The 21,186-nt window shown below is 38.2% G+C and overlaps 1 protein-coding gene across 2 annotated transcripts; it reads left to right on the plus strand.

Annotated features, from left to right (window-relative positions):
* Position 1: 1 nt before the first annotated feature.
* LOC141908997 (uncharacterized) lies at positions 2-21,170 on the plus strand. Of its 2 annotated transcripts, XM_074799315.1 has the most exons (20): positions 2-87; positions 1,810-1,949; positions 2,025-2,144; positions 3,751-3,903; positions 4,450-4,776; positions 5,664-5,870; positions 6,391-6,462; positions 6,784-6,900; positions 6,994-7,109; positions 7,301-7,480; positions 7,563-7,698; positions 8,830-9,072; positions 9,880-10,122; positions 10,686-10,949; positions 13,555-13,665; positions 13,802-13,906; positions 16,078-16,251; positions 17,240-17,422; positions 17,872-18,078; positions 18,271-21,170. In XM_074799315.1, exons 2-20 carry the CDS (start codon positions 1,833-1,835, stop codon positions 18,463-18,465), a joined length of 3,270 nt encoding a protein of 1,089 aa, XP_074655416.1. In that variant the 5' UTR covers positions 2-87; positions 1,810-1,832; the 3' UTR covers positions 18,466-21,170. The 2 variants fall into 2 exon arrangements, with proteins under 2 accessions (XP_074655416.1, XP_074655417.1); XM_074799316.1 differs by lacking the exons at positions 2-87; positions 1,810-1,949; positions 2,025-2,144 and adding an exon at positions 2,555-2,680.
* The last annotated feature ends 16 nt before the right edge of the window (positions 21,171-21,186 follow it).

A 21,186-nucleotide genomic window follows, 5' to 3' on the forward strand; every position in this document is an offset into this window, starting at 1 on the left:
CCGTTTTGAATATTCGATGTTCTGCCTCAACTTGTTTAATACCTCGGCTAAATTCAAGTTTTTAGGATAAAATCATACCGACCGCAGGTAATTAGTGACCTAAGTCTTTGTGTAATATCGGAATTTATGCCAGTGAATGTAACTGTGGAGATTTTTGCGGCGTAAATGCACAAAATAAGAATTTATTTTTGAATGTTTGGATGAAATTGATGTATTGTGTATCGTATGCCGACTTTCGTTGAAGTATTTTGAATTTTTTGAGCCACCGTTCTGTTGTTGTTGTTGTTGTTGTTTATAACCCCAGGCCTCGATATTCTTTCTTTATGTTCTCCTACAGTTATCGGTAGGCCTAGATCAAATTGTACAATAAGCCTTTCACTTTCAGTTGAAACTTTTCAAAGGTCTTCCTTAAATTCTTCGTTCATGAAACGGCTGTCTTTAATTAATAATAGGCCTCTAAAAAAATGTAAGTAGGCCTAGTGTACAAGCGAAGGCTATTCCTAAGAAGTGGCTTAATTTTGAGCCTTTTTTATTTTTAAAGTAGATATGAGAATTTTTAGACTTTTATGGTTTACAAATTTCCAGGTGACCAATCATTTATAGGCTAGGCCTATTCTACCACCTTGAGCATGATTGAAACTTGAGGCTAATTAGATACACACCACACATTGTAATTAACTAAGGAAACAATTCACGCTTACTAATTATTGGATTCACTGAGCAGAAAAATGAGTAAATCACAGAGGACTCAGTGACTCAGGCTGTGAGATGCATGTTTACACGTACTAACCTGCCTGTTTGATAGTCTGATAGTACCCTCGGGGGTTCACTAATCACAAACTGTATATCACCAATCACTGGCTAGCGTGTGGTGTAAGGTGTTTTGAACTCAGCTGTGGTTGTGAATTCATTAAATTTATTGTGCAGTAAAATCTCGAGTTATTGAAGCTTTGATTATCTAATAACGGTGAGTTTGAGGAAAGCTGTAAATTTTGGTCAGGATTTTGTTGTGAATTCATTTATTTATGAGTAAGATTTTAAAGATTTGAGTTTCTGACACATTAGAGAGGGCAGTTGCTACATTGGAAAAATGTGTTGAAATGGTGGTCAGATTTTTCAAGCATTCAATTCTAAGAAATCTTTATTTAGCCTATTAGGGAAAATCGAATGTTGTCGGCTGGAAGTGCGAAAGACTAGCGGCACTGTGAACAGAAAATTTAAGATAGAACAAGGCTTCTTGCCCTTAGGAGTGCACCTTTGGGATTTATATTTCGACTTTTTAAAGATTTTTTTGCAAAAGACTTTGGAGGGCACATTGAATTTTGAAGGAGATGGACTAGTCCACCTGACAGTGGTCCACCCCCTAAATCCACCCTCGGAGTATGTGGTTTATATAGGCTAATACAGATAGGAGTTCAGTCTGTTGCCCTCATAGTCCAAAAATACAGGCTAGATACAAACAATAATTATATCAATGGACATAAGCCTAGTAATAATGTCTAATGGACTAAATCAGCCACCTAGGCCTATCTGTCCTTTAATTACTAGTCACTGAGTGAAGAATGAGTCGGCCTTTTATCGGTATCCATATTTATTCAAAGGGCACTGAATGTATATTTGATTAGAGATGTCGGTATAGACTAAGTAACATTTTGTCGGCACATTCAAACTAGATTTCTGTAAGAGTAACAGGCAGAATCCGGTCGCTGAAAAGTTGGTTAAGGTTAACCAGTGGATAAGATTTCATTGTTACTTACTAGGCCCTATTTATCCACCAAATTTTACGAACTGATGTTTTTTTCGTTGCAGTTCTGAATTTGTGAAAAGAAAAAATGACAATCGGAAAAGGAGAACGCAGTACATCGCCGGTACATGTACATGTTAACGAGGAGACGCCGGTTCATGTACATATTAAAAAAGGAGCAGCAAGTCGAAAAGGAGCAGCAGAGGTAGGTCAACGGACAAGCCATAACGTTATGGGTCGCAATTGAACTCTTCGTTTCATTTCACTGCTTTTTTTTCAGGCGAGTAATTTGAGGTCGAGCACTGCCTTAGCGAAAACGAGATGTCGTAGCCCATCCCCTGGCCCGTGGATCCCACCCCCGGGTAAATCAACCAGAGGATCTAAACCACTCACTTGGCAGGTATGTACCGATACTTAGAATCAACTTCGATATTTACAGCAAAATTTGATAAATTTGGATGTATTAGAATAAGTGACCATTTTAAGATCGAAATCGTGAAAATTACTTGAATCTTACTACATGCAGAAATATTTGAATTATCTAATGATAAATAATTTCACGTCTTGTTTCCATTTCTCGCATGTTTTATTTGCGTGTTTTTTTTCGCTTTGCATAATTTGTTAATTGCTTTGTTTGATGAATTTCCTGCTTGCAATTCTTTAAAAATCTGAATTTCGACTATCAGTAGTTTATTAAATTCTAAAACTATAGACATAGTTAAACAACAACTAAAAATCTGCCTGATCGCTAGTTTGCATTCTAAAACGAAATGTAGTTTTTGACCAAAAAAAACTAATCCTCGGGTAAATGCTAGATATTAATTACTAAGATTAGATAACTAATGAAAACTAAAGTTGACCGATAACTTTAATTGAGAATAAAAAATTCGAGGACTGTGAAAATTCTGAGAAAGCTGAACTGGCAAAAAATTATTGGTAAGTTTAGCGTAGAAAAAATAGCTGTTAATTTTTCGAACAAATTTGACTCGTTTTGGACCATGTCAAGGTTCCGCAATTTTGGGTTAAATCTTAATTCTAGATTCAAACTCTGGAGATCCGTGGAACTGGGTCCTGGATTCAGTTTCACAAACGGGATTGAAATATTCTTTCAATAATGAAGCTGAATTTATGGGCTGATGGTAGATCATCTTTTGGCCTGTCGGAAAATATTCAACATGTCAAGTTTACTACGATGTAGTAATGTTTAATACAATCGACCTTCAATTCAGAGTTAATGCTGTTTAAATATCGCTCCGTCAAACAGTAGAATTCAGTCTCATCGAGGGACGCTTTATATTTCTTTTCTTTTTTATGAAAGAAAGTCATGGAATGAATTGTATTATTGTTTTGACAGGGTCTAGTTTGTACACACATTCACCTAGTAAGTCGTCGGTACTGTCTTTGTATAATTGTAAAACATTCTTCGCTTGAAAACTGAATGAAAGATTGTGCCGTTTTAGTTTATTGAAATTGACTTAGTAATGACACACATTCCACGTCAATAAACAGGTGGTTGATTTTAGCCAATATTTGTCGGCCCTGGCGTGTGTGGTTTATGTCACTGTTTTAGTGCCTTGATTATATATAAAATCACTGGTTGTTTGACATAGCAGTTAAAACAATCTTGAGCAAAAGTGATTATACTTTTTCATATCATAGATTTAGCAAATTAGGACTAAATCAGCTTTGAAAATATACCTTATAATCTATGGCCAGTTTCACAGTTGTGAGTTAAAGTTAACTCTGACCTCAGGATCCAGTTCCACAGTTTATGAGTTAGAATTGATTCTTGGGTTAATATTAGTACAATCTAAATATTTCAACACCAGGAATTACAAGGAATCCAAAAAAACAACTCAGTTCATTTTAAACTTTGAGATCAGAATTGTCGAACTGTGGGCTGACGAGCTGAAATCAAGTAGTGCTCAATAAAACATCTTTTCTGGTTCCGATGAAATTATGAAACGGATTTAGGAAATATGATTAATTTTTCACTGTTTGTTCAGGGTAAATCAGGAAGATTAGAAATACATCAGCCCCGTAGCGGATCCGGCGGGGAACTCGATACCGATGAAGAAGATCAGGTCGAGAATAAAATGCGTCAATACGAAAATAAAATCGATAATTTGATGACCGAAATGGGAACTTTACGCAATGAGGTAACGATGAAAATAACGAACTCTTTTCATGTTGGCAGAACAAAGTTTAGTATAAAAATCACACTCTAGGAAAGAAAATAAGAGTGAAATTCAGTATTCCTGAAGATGACTATTAGGATGTAGTCGAAACATTGGATATGAATCAATAACTCGAGGAATTATTTTGCTTCTTTAGCGTGGGATTTTTTATCATAACAATATGAACTCACAGGGTGGCCACTGACCTGGAAAACTCGCGGAATAAAAACCAAAAAATCTAGAATAAAATCAGGGAAAATTTGAGCAATTTGACAAATTTTATGAACAATCTGGAAAACTCGGGGAGATCTGGTAATGCTTTTGACTACTTGTGTTTCTTTATCAATAAGTGATTCAATGAAAAATGAATGAATTGTAACGTTTAAACCTAGAAATTTCTCTGATTCACTGAGGGAATTTTTAGTCATCACATGGAATAATCGGGGAAAACTCAGCAGGGGAATTTGTAGCGAAGTGTCTAGAGAATAAAAAAACTGACCCATGAAACGATTGTTTTTTGTTTCACAGGTCGAATTACAGAAAACTTTACGAGAAGTCGATAAAAAGGACGATTTATTGGAAGAATCTCGACGGATTCTCGAGGAACAGGAGGAAAAACTGGGCGAATATAAAGACGAACTCGAAGAAACCGAACGCGAGAATCTGATCTTGCGACGCAGCATGGAACGAGGTTTAGAGCGTGTCTGCGACGCCGAGATGAACCGAGCCGAACAGGATCGATTGACCTCGGAGAAAGAGGAACTGATGAAGAAACTCGTCGAGGTTGAAATAGACGGACAGGCGGCGGCGAAACAGTGCGCCGCGTTGAAAGACGCGATACGTCGTCTCAGAGAGGTACGGTATATCGTACCGGGATCAGTTGTACAGCGGGGACTTAGTGCGGGATCTTAAGACTAGCCTTAAGTTGTTAGATTGGCTACAGAACAAAAATGAGCTTAGACTGGTTTTAAGTTGTTAGATTGGCTACAGAACAAAAATGAGCTTAGACTGGTCTTAAGCTGTTAGATTGGTTACAGAACCAAAATGAGCTTAGACTGGTTTTAAGTTGTTAGATTGGTTATAGAACCAAAATGAGCTTAGACTGGTTTTAAGTTGTTAGATTGGTTATAGAACCAAAATGAGCTTAGACTGGTTTTAAGTTGTTAGATTGGTTACAGAACCAAAATGAGCTTAGACTGGTTTTAAGTTGTTAGATTGGTTATAGAACCAAAATGAGCTTAGACTGGTTTTAAGTTGTTAGATTGGCTACAGAACAAAAATGAGCTTAGACTGGTCTTAAGCTGTTAGATTGGTTACAGAACCAAAATGAGCTTAGACTGGTTTTAAGTTGTTAGATTGGTTATAGAACCAAAATGAGCTTAGACTGGTTTTAAGTTGTTAGATTGGTTATAGAACCAAAATGAGCTTAGACTGGTTTTAAGTTGTTAGATTTGTTATAGAACCAAAACGAGCTTTAGACTGGCCTTACGTTGTTAGATTAGGTCTAAACCAAGCTCAAGCCAGGGTTCTGTTTAATGGAAACTCGATTTGATTTTATTGATTTCTCTGATTAATCTAATCCGCCTTTCTTCTCCCCCTCCTTTTTCCTCTCCCTCTCCTTTTTCCTCTCTCTCTCCCTCTCCCTCTCCCTCTCCCTCTCCCTCTCCCTCTCCCTCTCCCTCTCCCTCTCCCTCTCCCTCTCATTAATTGTCTCTTAATGTATTATTTCTGTCATGTTTTAGGAGAAGAGAATCAGTCCGTCTGACAGTGCATTGATCGCTAAACAGCGCGAGTTACTGATGGAGAAACTGGCTGATTTCGAATCGACGAATCGTAATCTACGTCGTCTGCTGAGAGAGGCTCATCGTAAAGAGGCCGCCGGAGTTCGGCTGATCGAACAAAGAGACGTTTTAATGAGGAAATTAGCGGAAACAGACGATTCTAATCAGGTTACTAACGACGACGATCAATCAATAACACCGTGTGCTACCTAGTTGACATGACAACTGTTATCATGGTTACTCCTAAAGCCGCACCTGATTACAATGAAATTGAAAAAAACCAATGAGTGTTTCATTTCGCATTCCTTCACTGTTTTTCTGTTGGGATGAAGCTCATCTTGTGTCGCTGTCTGCTGACAAACCAGGGCCCAGTTGCGCGGTCATCACTTAACCAGTTCCTAAGACTGGTCTTAAGTTGTTTAATTATTTGTAGAACAAAAAAAGTTGAAACACATTCTAAACGTAAGCTTTGACTGTAAAACTGGACCCAGTAGCCTGTAGTTGATGACAGTGAGGTAGCAGAATACATCTTCAAGCTTTGTAATTGATAGAAATAACCTTTAGATCTAATGAACCTTTACTCACTATAACTCTACTGATAACACTAATGATAAGAGGACCGACGTGAGCGCAGCTCTTTTCCAAACGAGCAAATCGTTTATTTTCGATGTTGATTCTGTTTTCACAGCGACTGAGAGCGAGTTCACTGGATAAAGAACGCGAGATGGTAGAATTAAAAGCGCAACTCGCAGCTCAAAGGGTAAGTGTGTCGCAAGTCCGTTTCCACGGTTCATGGTTGAAATTCCACTAGGGTTAGAAAATTTGTAATCAAGTAATTTTGGCCCTCGAGTGAAATGCAACAGAAAACCGTATATCTGGCTCCGCTTCAAGGCCTGGGCCCATTTTCACAAAATAGTTGAACTCTTCATATTTGGTGTAATTGCTATAATGAGGACGACAATTCAAACTCGACCGTTTTTGGCTTACACTTTTTCGTGAAACTGTTTGATTTTTTGCTGTAAACTCTGACCCAATATAGATATCTATTTCAATAGAATTGCTGCGATTGTTTATTTACCAGGATGAGAATTTAGCTATGGCGAGTTTACAGGGTTCGATGGAATCGACAAGAGGACATTTACAAAAACAACTGCGCGCTAAAGAAGCCGATTGTAATCGTTTGGCCGTACAAGTTCGGGTATGTATACACACTTAAAAATGATTTTCACAAATTTCTGTTTGAATAATGAAATCGGGCGATGATTGTTGAATCGTTCTCGTCGTAAATCAGGGAATGGAAAGTCAGTTAGCTCAGGAAAAGATCGAAGTCGACCATCTACAGGAGTTACTGGGTCAAGCGAAGGAGAAAGCGGAAAGAGATAAAGAGGCTTTGAAGAAAGCTACCAGGTACATTGCGTAATATTGATCTAACTCTCCTTCAAACAATACAAACAGTAATATTGCCATTTAGTCAAAGAAATGTTCAAGCATTCCAAATATAGTAGACTCCCTGTGGTTATTTATGATTTCCAATCGGCTATTAGGTCGTGGAAATATTTCGGGATTCGTTTTGACTCGTATTTTTATTTTTTTTCTAGGGTACAGAAGCAGCGAGCTTCGAGAAGCGAAGACGCGATGGAAATCATGAATTCGCAATTACTGGAGAAAGAAACTCAACTCGCCGAAATTCAGAATCATATGGACGAATTTAAAGCGCGCATCGAGAAATTATCGCGCGAAAAGAACCAAACGATCACCGATAACGCTGTATTGAGAAAGTAAGCGTTTGATTTCATATTACAAAAAATCTCAACAGAGATCGAGCTCGAGTCTAATGTCCGTTCTATGATATTTTAACAGTCGTATTTCCGAGTTGGAAGCGATGTTAGAAGCTACCGACGATCGTAATAAGTCGCAACAGGACGGTTTAAACATGAAACTACAACATAAATCATCGGAGGCGAATACGCTACGTTTGGAGAACGATCGTTTGAAGGTGAGAGAGAGAATCATTTCAATTAAACATCATGGTGTTAGTGGTTGAAGTCCCGCAGTTCGTATGGTTTAGCGTGACTCAATGGGTCCTCGTTACCGGTAGTTTATCGGTTCTGATTATGTTTATAGAACTCAGCGAGTCGTATTTAAACCATATTTACAATGTGGAACTAGATCTTATATATAACATATACAATGTCAATATCATCCTTCAGAAAGTTCAGTTTCAGTTCAGTTCAAACGCCGTGATTAACTGACTCTTCCGGCCTCGGTTTCTCAAAAAATTCAAAACTCATTACGACGAAAACTTTTTTTTCGATTTCAAGTTTGAACTCTCCGGGATTGTAATAGCGTTCAAGACTCAGTTCCACAGTTCTGAGTTCAACGCACAACTGTGGAACCAGCTCCAATCGGATTTTCAAGGATGATAGCTACATGTACGAACGATAGGTTAAAGAATGTGTATTACCCCTGGCTGACCCTGATATAAATACGTCAATCTCATTATCTACGTCGTAATCCGTATATCTATATCTATTATCAGTGTTTCTCCAGTTCAGTTTATATCATTAGCAATTTCTATGTTTCCTCTATTTGTTTCCGAGCTACAGCTAAAGTCCTCGAGCCAGTTCCACAGCTGTCTGTAGAGTTGAAATAACATTCTTGGGGCCAGTTGCGCGATAGTTAAAAGTTAACAGGCGAATGAATCCCGCAATGAATCAGACGATGGTATTTGTCCACCGGGTAACTTTAACCAGCTTTTGAGCAACTGCAGGCCCTGGTAGTTGATATTCGGTGTTTGAGTCTAGCGAAGCTTTAAGCGACATCCGTGGAACTGGATCGTGTCCTACACACATATTTTCAAGTGTTCTGTTGGATATTTTTTCCACATTGACAACTCGGATCAAACTGCTCGCACAATGATCTTCCGCTATTGGCGAAGAGGGTCATTCATTTGAAAACTTGCCAATTTCTTCAAGTTGGCCGCATTTGTGAGACAAAAGACAAGGGTTGACTTACTTTTAGCAATATTTAGGAGATAAAGGTTTCCTTAAAACAGTGCGTTTGGGTAACTTTGAGAGTTTGAATTAATTTTACTCATCATTTTCCGACCTCGTTCGAATTCCTAAAGACCGAACTCGATTCAATGAAAGAAGATTTCAAACGTCAGGCGGACGAACTGCGTCAGGAGGGCGCCGTGTTACAGGCGCGATACGAGCAACTGAGTCGTAGTCTGGACGCGGCGAATCACGATAAACAGCGTCATCAACTTCAGAGCAGACGCCTCGCCGATCAGATCAATAATCTCAATTCGGACGTCGAGAAATTCGTCGCCGATTCGACTCGTTTGAAACTAGAACGAGATCAATTGAAGGTACTCGTCAATCTGCTGTTGCTGTTGCTGCTGATGTGCATGTACTCACTAGTGTAGGGTACTCGCACGCATGGTATTCTCATTAAACCCAGTTCCACACTCTAAATCTAAAACTATCCTAACACAAAGTGGCCGCTTACCTGGAGATCAGGGAAAATTTGGGGAATATTCTTATCTTTAAAAGAGTCGGGGAATCTGGATTTTGTAAAAACAAAATGAAGCTAAAAAAAAGGGAAAAGTCAGGGAAATTTATCGAGATTGTTGTGTACCTGGGTTTTTTGGTCGTTTGCAAATTGAGTGTTGATATTTTGGGTTCGCATTTTGAGGCATGATTTTAGCTATAGTCTTATTATTTGGAAAATGCTTTGCATAAATTTTCTGATTTAAGTTTTGAGATTTACAATTTACGAAGTTTCTGCTTCCAATGAAATGATAACTAGATACGTAGATTGCAATAGAATCACTCAGGGTTTTTGAGTGAATTGAAAAATGAAAATTTGGTTCGAATACATTGCTAGGATATCATTTATGGCTTCATAGATTCTCCAGCAAAACCTATTCTTTCTGTCTCTCGTATGCGCTGTAGTCAAAATCAATTTTGGATCTAATTTCGTCAAAATTCATCATTTGAGATTCGTTGAATTTGAATAAGATATTGAATATGATCTGGATCCATTTCCGCAATTGACAATTGTTATTTAACTGTAGAGTCAAACCTAATTGGAAAAGGCTTAGCTCTAGAGTTAGATTCAAACGACAACTGTGGACTCGGGTTATGATTGATTTGTTTTTGTTTATTGCGCGAAGTCTGAACTGGAAACATCTCGTAGTTTCTCCGCCGCTCAAATCGATGCGTTGAACAAAGAATGCGCCGCGCTGAAATCGAAATGCGAAAACTTGAAAATCGATCTCGAAGCCGCCGCCAGGGGGCAGGAGAAGGAGAGAATCGAGTCGACTTGTTTGACCGAACAGGTCGACCAGTTGAAGTCGACCGTCGGGAAACTGCGATCGGAAAATATGGACGCGATAAATGAAAATCAGGATTTGAAGGTATATTTGAGAGTTCGCAAAATTAAAGTTTTTATTAGAATAATGATATTTGATTGGTGGCTCTTTGGGTGATGGTACCTATAATATTTAGGAATTGATTTACGATAAGAAGTTGGAGGAATTACAAAATTGCTTGTTTAATTACACGTTAAACAACTATTGAGGTTAGAAGATATCTTATAACCTTAAAGGCCCAGAAGCCCACACACATTATAAATGATAGATTTCTCTTAAATTTGAAAGTTGAAATTTGTAGATGAATTTGAAATCACTTGTCACGTACTGTTATCACTGTTTCAAGGCTATAGAACATGATCTTGAATCTTAAAATTGTTGGATTGACCATGAAATAAAAATGAGCTTCAAACTTATACCTGGCCGTGGAACCAGTTGCATAGACCAGACTTTGAGAGTCCAAAACTGATCTTAAAACATTTGACCTGTTAGATTTCAGCCTTGACTGTGCAACAGGCCTCCGGACTTCTAAACTATAGATTTTTATCTGGAAATTTATGTATCTTCAGTTTATTTTTTTATTTTTCTGTACTTTTATTCGATAAAAGCATGAATTGAAATCGGAGAAAGAATTATTGAAAACGCGTACGGAACAATACGCTCGTGACCATGCCGACCACGAGGCTAAAGTCGACGCGATTCAAACGGAGTTAGACGCCGCGATTAGAGGCATGGAGGCATGTCGCCTAGACAACCAACAACTGACCGACAATCAGGCGGCGTTGACTCGAGAAAACGATAACTTGAAACGTGATTTCGAGGAGTTGCGTTCTAGGAATTGTTTATTACTGGGTGAAAGAGATGCACTTCAGGTATCACTAGACCCGCGTAGTACCGAACATGCTTTTTACCTTACTGTCTCAAAACCCTTTCACTGACAGCATCTACCCCGCTATATGGTGTTTGATTGTCCCACCACAAACTGCATCTACCTTGCGGTGCCGCGTATTTTCTTACTTATTGATTAGCTAGCATCGTGAAATCGTAGGTATGTGGGGTTGTCTGAGTCGGCACTGGGTAGTTGAATTTTCAGAATTTTTTGAATATACATGTATGTCCACCGATTGTAGGATGTGAAAGTGAAAGGGTTAATGTGCACAGATCTTCGTGTACATAGTATATGTATGATATGATAAGTAGTTCCTCTCCTCAGATTAGGCTTTCATATATTGTATACTGTTAGAATGTTCCTCTAAATATCTAATTCCTGTCTAAAATGTTCCATCATCCAATGAGCCTCTGCTCCTGCTGCTGCTGCTGCTGTTGTCAGTAAGAACAGTCAAAATTTACTAATCAAAATATCTCTTTAATTAATGGGGTCCAGTCTCCTTGTGTGGAGACTGGAGCCCGGACCCAGTTCCATATTTCCTGGCCGAATTGGTTGAATTCATTTCCGATGATTTAACCCTAGCCAAATTTTAACTAAAAGCTATGGAGCTGGATCGTGATTACGTAATCTCTTACCCTTAAATTTCAAATACGTTTGAACATTTCAAAATGTCGGAATTTTCGAATCCTCGATTTTTGTTCTGAAATAAGACGTTTGTTTCCGACGCGCAGAATACGATGACGACCTTCGAGCAGACGACGCCGGCGACCGAGAATCACCGCGAGTTACTGCAGCACGTCGACGAACTCAATCAACAATGCGTTGTGTTAAAGATGCATCTCGCGTCGGTTACCGACGATTTGAATAAATCGCTCGAGCGAGTCGACGCGAAGAATAAAGATACGTGTCGTCTGACCGGACAGGTCGACCAGCTTCGACTCGATTTCGATAAACTGAAAATGAAAAACGGCAACTTGAAATCGGAACGAAAAGAGTTAAAGGTATAAAAACATCGGGGAAACTTGAGAGACAAAGTTTCACACTTTTATAATCAGGGCCTGGTGGTTGCTTGGTCAAGGCTTAGATTGAAGACCAGTCTCAACTTAAGGCCACTTAAGTTCTGCAGCCAATCTAATAAGTTTAGATCAGTCTTAAGATTGAACACCACTTCTTGTTAAGTTGTGGTTGCATGGTCACGACAGCCAATATGACTGAAGATCAGTCTTAAGATCTAACACCACCTTTGAAGTTGAGTCATGACTGCACTGATCCCCAGGTGAAATGGGCCCGTTTGGCAGTCCTGACTTTAAAATCCAAAAATGGTCTCGAATATTGAGATTGGTCTTTTAAGACTTTTTTGACTGTAGAACGAAGATGGACATAGACTGGTCCTAAAGCTTAGCCATGACTGACCACTGGGTCTGGATAATAGATGTCTCGGCTTGGAAGTAATTAGCTTAAACGGCATAATTTTCAAAAGATCATTTAACTCAACTTGAAAAAACTTCATAATTGCCTGAATTTGAATCGAAGTTTTACCGAAACTCGTGTTGTTTCTATCATTGGCATAAAGATGGCGCTGCAGCGCGCTAACGATGAATTGTGCGAGTTGCGAGGTCGGTTTACCGGTTCACAGTCGCTGAACGACTCGCTGAAAGCGGAGGTTAACGTCGCGATGAAAGGATTCGAAACTCAACAGACGGAATGCGACCGATTGAACGAACAGTTGAACGCGGCGAAATCTGAAACTCAAAAATTCGTCGCCGAAAACGCGGTTCTTATTAAAGATAACGAACGTTTGAAGGTAAAAAATAACTCAGAAAAGTGTTGAGTTAGATTTAGTTACCGTTTAGAATTATGAACCTATTGTTTCCTGTTACTGTTGATGTTACTGTTTGATTTCCTTTTACTGAAAATGTTGTTTATTTTGTTTGTTTGTGAAAAATTGAAATAAAGTTTAGAGATGAATTTTATGGCTGCCATTTCTATTTCTTGTTGTTCGTTTGTGAAATAGTTCTGTGTTATTACCAAACCTTTTTTTGCTTCGAAAACCAGTTCCACGGTGTAAGGACTTGGGACTGGAAACCTATTTAACCTTTAGATAATTTTCCTTTGAATGATATGTTGGCGATTGTTTTCACTAATCAAAATCCATTTATTTTTACTAATTGTAATGTAGTTGTATATTGTTTGTAGGTAGGTGTTTAAAGAAAACCAAATACGCTTCATTCTAATTGATGGTTGTTCTGAAAACTGTGTTACAGAGCATTACCCTGAATCGTGAAATAATTCTTTCCTTTTACTGGAAATTACTAAACAATCTAGGGGAAGGCAACTGCTCAAAAAGCTGGTTCGAGTTAACCGGTTGGTAGTTGACATTGTGATAAATAAAAGTTCATTGTTACTATGGTATACATCTGACGGTTATCTTTAACCAACTCTTGAGCAACTAGCCCCTAAATCCTATGCTTTGCTTGTTCCCAGCCCCCTCTCCTTCCCTCTTCCGGTTGTTACTAAAAACTCCGAAGTCATATTCTCTTAATTCAGCGCGTGTATGTTTAATGATTCGATGTTTGTTTGCATTTTAGTCGTCGATTGGAACTATCGAAGATAAATTATCGCAGGCCGAGTTAGAAGTGTCGACTTTGAAATCGAGTCTACGCCAATACGAGAACTTGGTCGAGGAATATCGCGTTCAGGTCGGTATACCGGGGCTGGTGTTAGAGAGGGGGTTTCCTTGCGTATATTGCTGTATATTGAAAATGATGAATTTGATGAAGTCGAGAGAATAAGGCCTAATGTAGAAACGTAACGACGAATCTCTTTGTAATTCAGGTGAATAAATCTCGAGCCGAGTCCGAGGAAGTGATCGGTAAATATGAGGAATCGCAGAAAGAAGTAGCACGCGCTCAACGCGAGGGAGATATAGAACTAGAGAAGGTAAATAATTCACTTATTTATCGCCGTGCGTCGAGAGGAAATAAAACTAACAAACAATACAGAAAAAACACTTGAAATCAACACAGATTTTTAATGTGTTAAGTTAACTACAGCGGAACCTTGTTACAACGAACTTCAGGAGACCAGAAAATCTCTTCATTGACATTCTAATCGATAGTTCATTGTATCTAGTATGAAATTAATCAAAATTGTCTAAACTTTGGTCACAAAATTCCAGGCCTGTTATCTGATTAAGTGTTATCCAAGTTCGTTATAACGAGGTTCAATTGTATAGTTTAAGAATGAAAGCTAACTATAGTAAAACAATTGATCCATGAGCCAAGGCATTGTAGCGTTTAACATTAGTCTGTGCACTCTTTAACAGTAAGCGGTTAACCAACACCTCGGTAGCTGGTAGGTTTAGAATTTCATTAAGCTACCGCATGCTGCCAATTACCATCATTTCACCGATGTTTCTCTGAATAAAGAATATTGTCCGCAATATTTGACACTTGTAAAACAAATATACGCAGAATTATTTGGATTGTATTTCACTTGCACGTAAATATTGTATTCTATGATATTTACTGTAGTACACAGCATCCTACCTTGCAACATTCTCACATTGCAGTGAATCTCACTAACTGAGTTATGCTTTCTATGCTAATTGAGTAATGTATGACATTCTGAAATATCTCAGAGGCGCGACAAGCTCCTGTTTGTCTCTGCCGATTCAGAATTTTAATTCGAAGATATTGAAAATGAACTTGATTTAAAAAATGAGAACTTGGTCGTGGGTCAAGATTTGATTCTAGCTCATTGAAACATTGAAAAACACACTGATTCTGAATTGAAGGGCACAGTTCAGGGTGTCTTTCATGCTTATAGGGACTAGGTGCAGCAGACCTGACTACGACTGCTATTTGAGAATAGTTTCTATTCCTAGTTCAACTTCTCTCAAAAATATCTAAATACAGCAGAACTGGCGTAAGAATTTCGACCGAATTTGCCGATTTTCCGAGTTACAGCTGTCCAACTTAGGCCATTTCTACTATACTCTCCAAATCGGTGTAATTTCTAGTTCATTTTCAATCGTACAACTTTTTTTGTCAAATTCTCTCGGTTTTATTGAAATCTACTACAATCAGTGATATCAGGTAGTCCGGACTGGTCTGGTCCAGCTGCTGCTGCTGCGTTATTCTATGATGTGATATGACTATACTATATTTGACACTGACTCGTCTCGTAGGTTCGTAGCCGATTACAACAACGTTTACACGAACTCGAGCCGCTCCCGGAATTATTGAAAACCACCGAACTTCGCTTGCAAGATTTAAACGATAAAAATATCGATTACGAACGTCGAAATATCGATCAGATGAGATTAACTACCGAGTTAAATTCAAAGGTAGGAGAACCCCTTCTCTCCCCTCACCCCTTTATACTCCCTCGTCGCACCTCTACAAGGGAGGACTCCCCATACCCCGTTGTTAAGATTTTTGTTCGGCTGAAGTATTTGTTTTTCTCGTTCTGTGTCGATGTTTTTACGTTTTGTACGTAGCTTCGCTTAAAACTAACATTTTCGCGTTTTCTAGTGTCAGATTTCTGTGTGTTTGTTCCAGACAATGTTTCAGGTGGTTTTCGGGATGTCTCGTTCTAGGGGCTGGAACCAGTTCCATAGTTCACCCAAAAATCAGTTCATATTCAGTACTCAACCCACGACTGTGAAACTGTAGAACTGTGGAACTGTGAAACCAGCTCCTGGACAAGGGCTTTGCTTTTTGAGGAGCCTGATGATACCAAAATTGTTGAACACTTCACACGTACTTGAAATCTATAATCTAGCCATTGTTGAGGTGTAACCCGTAAGATTATCTGGTATTCAGAATGATCAAGGGGTAACCCATAAGATCTTCTGTGGACCAGTAAAATCAGCTGGTATTCACACTGTTTTAGGGGTAACCCGTAAGATCATCTAGTATTAGGCCTCTAGAAAGCTGTCAGTGTTTTGTGTATCTAGTCTTGGCTCATGGTTAAACGGATAACAATTTTAAAAAAAACGGTTTAATTCTAAAATTAATGTTTTTTAACACGTCACAGTTTCAAGGATTTCTCGGTTTAACATACCGGTACTCGCATAACTAACATTTAAAGCACATGAAAATTTTCAGGTCTCGCAATCCGCAGCCGTGGAGCGCTCGTCCCCACCACCCCTGCGGTCCCGGTCTCCTGTATGGGACTCGGGCTACTCCCTGCCTCCTCGACCCCAGTCTCCGGTACGAGATACGACCGGCGGCGGTTGGAGCTCAGCGGATTCAGAAATGTTACGCGAACTGATGCAGAAGGTAAACTGTCGTCTGCTGTAAGAGCAGACGGACGGACGATGCATGAGTGTCTGGTTGAAGGGATCTATTTATAAACACAAAGCTGCCAAACATTAACAAGATTCAGTAAACCTCACCTAACTGGGTTAAAAACCTGGGACCAGTTGCTCAAAAAGTGGTTAGAGTTAACCGGGGGGATAGTTGACAATTTCATTGATACTTTGGTATTTATCCATCGCTTATCGATCACTTACTTCTGAGCAACTGGCCCCAGGACCGGCAAAATCAGTCCGAGTTAAAAATTGGAAATATAAGATCAGAAAAAATCAGAAAATGATCGCCTTATTGGTGTGAGTTAGTCAAAACTCCTAAGTTTGCTAGTTAGGTAAGGTTTACTGTAAATTATAAACCTTTTCCATTTGGATCTGGTTCCACAATTCTCTGTTAAATCTGACTCTAGAGTCAATTCTTAACTTAAAACTGTGGAACTGGGTCCAGAACAAAGACTTCATGAAGAACCCTAGACGGGTATTCGACAATTTTCAAAATGATCTCTATTATTCGAACTGTTTAAAATTGTCTCATGATGTTGGCAGCTCTCCAACACATATTCTATCTGCATCACTTAACCTCTTCTAATCAATGTTTCTCAATCAAAGGCACCCCATGGTTTTTCGAAGAAGCAAATGTATTTCTGTATCAATGATTTTATGCATCTTGTGTTTTTGCGATCTCTGGTGGAGAGTTACTGTATGTGTCACTTGATTTCGTCTCATTCCAATCATTGCTTTCAACCCACCCAATATTGCATGTAATTGATTATTTGGGTTTTTAGCCCAGCAAAATACGACTTTGTTTGATTATGAATAACAAATGTTTCACCGGTTGAAGAAAATTCAATAAGTTTGATATTCTGACTTCTGACATAAGAAAAAAAAAGGGAGCCCAATAAGTTCGAATGAGTCGTCATCGCGGGTCTCTGATTGGTGTTTTTTGTAAATATTTGTAGGTCGACCATTTAACGAAACAGTTAGAATCGTTGAGAGACAAGTGGCACATATCGCAGGACGAGAACCGTTCGTTACAGACGACTCTCGAGATGTTAGAACGTAAATTACGAGAGGCAGACGAACAAAATCGTGAACTCGTAAACGCGCTTAATAAAAAAGAGGAAACCATGGCGACTAATCAGGTGCGCGGCGCTTTTATCATTCCATACATGGCTACTATCATTACTGCTAAACGCGTTATGCTACACTCAATGCTTCCGCTCACGCGTATAGCTTCATTTAGACAGATGAATAGGCATCTGTCCTTTAGACTGCACCTTACTCTGCAACAGGTCGAATAAGGTGCAGTTTATGTTTTTAGTAAGGCAGAGTCTACTGTATTTAACTGAATTCACTCATTTACTTAATTAAGAGTCTATTCTATCATTTCTACTCAAACCACAAACACTGCCAGGTTGTCTATTAGAATAGAATCTATATGACACAATGTATCTGTCACCATCACTTTAATCCATCACAGGCTTCACAATGCTATTAAATAGACAGGTAAAATGACAGGATAACATCGAACTAAAGAATAATCAATATTTTTTCGTTACAAGATGTTGAAATGTTATCTGAATAATTTCAGCATCGTCTAGACGAGAAATCTCGCGAGAACTCGTGTTTAACTCGTCAGTTAGAGAACTCGTTGACGGACGCGCGACGACAGGCGGAGCAGTCCCGCGAGAAAGCGTCGCAGAAAGAGCGACAATGTCACTCGCGAATCCTCGATCTGGAAGCGCAACTCAGTCAAACACGCGGAGAAATATCACGTATCAAGAGAGAGAAAGAAGAGGTGCGTTCAGTCTTAGCTCATTCTAAACCGAAAATACTTTTAAATATGCTTGAAACTCCTTTAATTTGATCAAAACGCCCAAAACTCCTTCGATTCAGAAAAAAAGGGAATAAAAATTTTTGTTTGAAAGTTCGTTCGACTCAAATCGACAACATTTTAACCGCGTTGCTGTTTTTTGTATTTTCGTCGCAGGCCGAAAGAAGGTATAACTCGAGGCTTTACGATTTGAAGGATCGTTTGGAACAATCTCACAGCACGAACCGCAGCATGCAGAACTACGTTCAATTCCTGAAGAGCTCGTACGCGAACATATTCGGAGACACGACGATGGCTGGCAGCGCGTGCGGTGGCGCCACCTCTCCGCTACGATCCAGCGCGTTGAATTAACTGTCCGGTGATTATCATCATATATTTATTTATTTTGTCCTCTCTGATGTAAATTTATGATATTTGAATATTTATATTTATTATTATTTCGATGTAATTATGATGAATTTAGGATAAGATGATTTGTAACCTGTTCGCTAGGTGCGTATATATTGTATTGTAATGCTTTAGTGTTTAATGCCTTTGAGAAAAATGGAATGAAAAAAGGAAGAAAATGCATTTCTGTAATAAAATACAGTGAACCCTGCCTTATTATCAAAACATAGACATTTGCTCAATGTGAGCTCAAATCACTGACCTAAACTTAAACTACAAGTTTGCAGAGATTGACTGAATCTCATCTTAATTTCTGGTTTTAAGATTGACGTATCTTTTGCCTCAGATAACTCAACCTAAACTTTGCCTCCGTCTCATACCTTTGTTGAGATGGACTAAAGTATAAAATCTCCGATGTACATATCTTTTGATAAGCACTGAAATTGACATAGATACTCAGTCCACTATCTTATTTCACTTATTGTCAGTGTTGAAGTCCTTTTTTTTACATCGAGCTCCTCGGAAACTGGAATGTCAGTTTTCCAATCCTCCAGGCATGAAGGGTTTACTGTATTTTCGTTCATTCATCGCGAAGTATTAAAAACTTGTGCTTCCATCGAATGTGAGTTTATATGATATAAAACTGATTCGAATATTTGTGTAAATAGAGAGAATTAACGACCGCTCGAAAGAATGAATTTAAAAAACTACTCAGGTCTTCATTAGATAAACATCTTACAACATCAAATATCATGAGCATTTTCCATCAAGATGAAATTTTTGATTGTTCGTTGTTGACTAACAGTTTTCGATCGATCAAACACAATCTTATCGCAGAAGTTTCTTCCTTTGTCAAAATAGTTGAATATATATGTTACGATATATCCTAATTTGAATATTCATATTTTATGCAAATTAGCATCTCATTAGATATACTGTATATTATACTGCTGTAGATTCGAAATAGATAATGCAGCCTTCTGAACTCTGTAAGATTCAGTCGAACAGTTGTGGGTTAGAAGTGAATAACTTTAATGCAGTTGTTGTAATAAGTAGGCTGTATAATTTATTCATTGATAATGTTTTAGTAGTTTAAGTATTAGATTGTTTAAGTCTTCTAGATTTGATTATCACTGTGTACCGTAGTAGGTTTCACTGTCAGTTTGAACAGAACGCGACGTTTTACTAACCTCTTTACGTAGATGCATTTAATGTTTAACTTTATGCGTATTTCATCATTGATCATTGAACATTTCATCAATCAGAAACAAACAAAATATATTTTTTCAGAATCAGCTGCGACTAATATTCAACTCCGTCCTGTCATATACAACATAGATCCTGACGGTAAACAATGGCTGCCTCCATAAATCCGCTTATGACAAATCTTTGAAAAAACTTAACCTATTGTGATAGGAGGCAATTTGAAGGTGGTGTTGTGTATGGCTTTTTGTAAGCGGCCATCTTTTCCTGGAAGGGAATCTAATATCATTACGAGATTACTTGATATATTTTCCTTCATTAATGCATCTGTGTAAGTCATATCAATGTAAATTTCATTTTTAGATCGTCAAGTTTAGATATATAATTATGTAAATTGGTTTTTGTACCAGCGTTCTATGAATTCGGGATTTGTTTTTATACGGTCAGGTTAAAGATATACCAAATACCAGTGATTATTAGTAATATTATCTATCATAAAATGAACGTATTTATAACTTCAAAGATATTGGAGAACTTTATTTTTGTCAAATTGTAAGCGGAATGTAAGAGAAAAGTTAAATTGAAGATCATGTATTTCAGCCAAAAGAAAAAAGGTTTTTTTTTCAGACAGAGATTGTATGAAACAGTTTTCTTTCTTTCTACATTTTAGTTTTCTATGTGTAATGTTTAGTTTTAGATCCCTATATTTGTGTAGATGATGTATGAATAGTTATAATTCGAAGTGTTGTTTCTTCTCAATATTCGTAAACAGCTCGGGACTTTCTACCGCGAAACCACAAAAACAGACCCGACTCAAACCACTCGGGTACAACCATTTAGAGCTCAATTATTCCCAAAAATTGAATAACTCTTGAAATTCGTTAACTTGCGATATGGGAATAATTTTGTTTTCAGTTATACACTACTATTTTCGATGTCAAATTGCTCTCATATTTGGCGCACTTCTCCAAAATGGAAATACCTCTTACTGGTAGTCTCGTTCTGGTCAGCTTCAACCGGGCTGTATTTCGTTATGGCTATCTCTTGTTCCATCTACGCTCCCCTTTACAGCGGTTTAGCTAATGAACGATAGCCTGCTCAATTTAACCCTCTGTTTCATTGTGGATCACAGTACCACAGCTTAAGAGTATGATTTGAGCTTTAATCAATTAAAAAAAAGATCCAGTCAAATTTGCATTTGCAAGTAACTGTGGAACTAGTGCCAACACGAGTCGTCCCAATTATAGTCTATCACTTGAACTCGATAAATTGAATTGGAAATAGAATCGTTATCAGACATTGAGACGACTTGAGTTTGTAAATAAAGGGTTGAATGGAGCCGATTGATTTTGAGAAGAACAATGGTATTGTTGATTGTGACTGCGTATTCTACACAATCTGTGGTTGTGCCATTCATTCTACTATCATTCATATTGTTTTGTAACTTTTTCTGCTGGCAGATTTAAAGAGATTATCAATAAA

This window comes from Tubulanus polymorphus, chromosome 7 (genome assembly GCF_964204645.1).
Source record: "Tubulanus polymorphus chromosome 7, tnTubPoly1.2, whole genome shotgun sequence".
In the NCBI taxonomy this organism is placed as follows: Eukaryota; Metazoa; Nemertea; class Palaeonemertea; order Tubulaniformes; family Tubulanidae; genus Tubulanus; species Tubulanus polymorphus.

Bases quoted from the DNA above. Each gene is read 5' to 3' on its own strand.
- LOC141908997 (XM_074799315.1), top strand. From the start codon at position 1,833: ATGACAATCGGAAAAGGAGAACGCAGTACATCGCCGGTACATGTACAT. The intron at 3,904-4,449 runs GTAACGATGAAA...TTTGTTTCACAG, and splicing joins TGGGAACTTTACGCAATGAG to GTCGAATTACAGAAAACTTT. The intron at 7,110-7,300 runs GTACATTGCGTA...TTTTTTTTCTAG, and splicing joins GCTTTGAAGAAAGCTACCAG to GGTACAGAAGCAGCGAGCTT.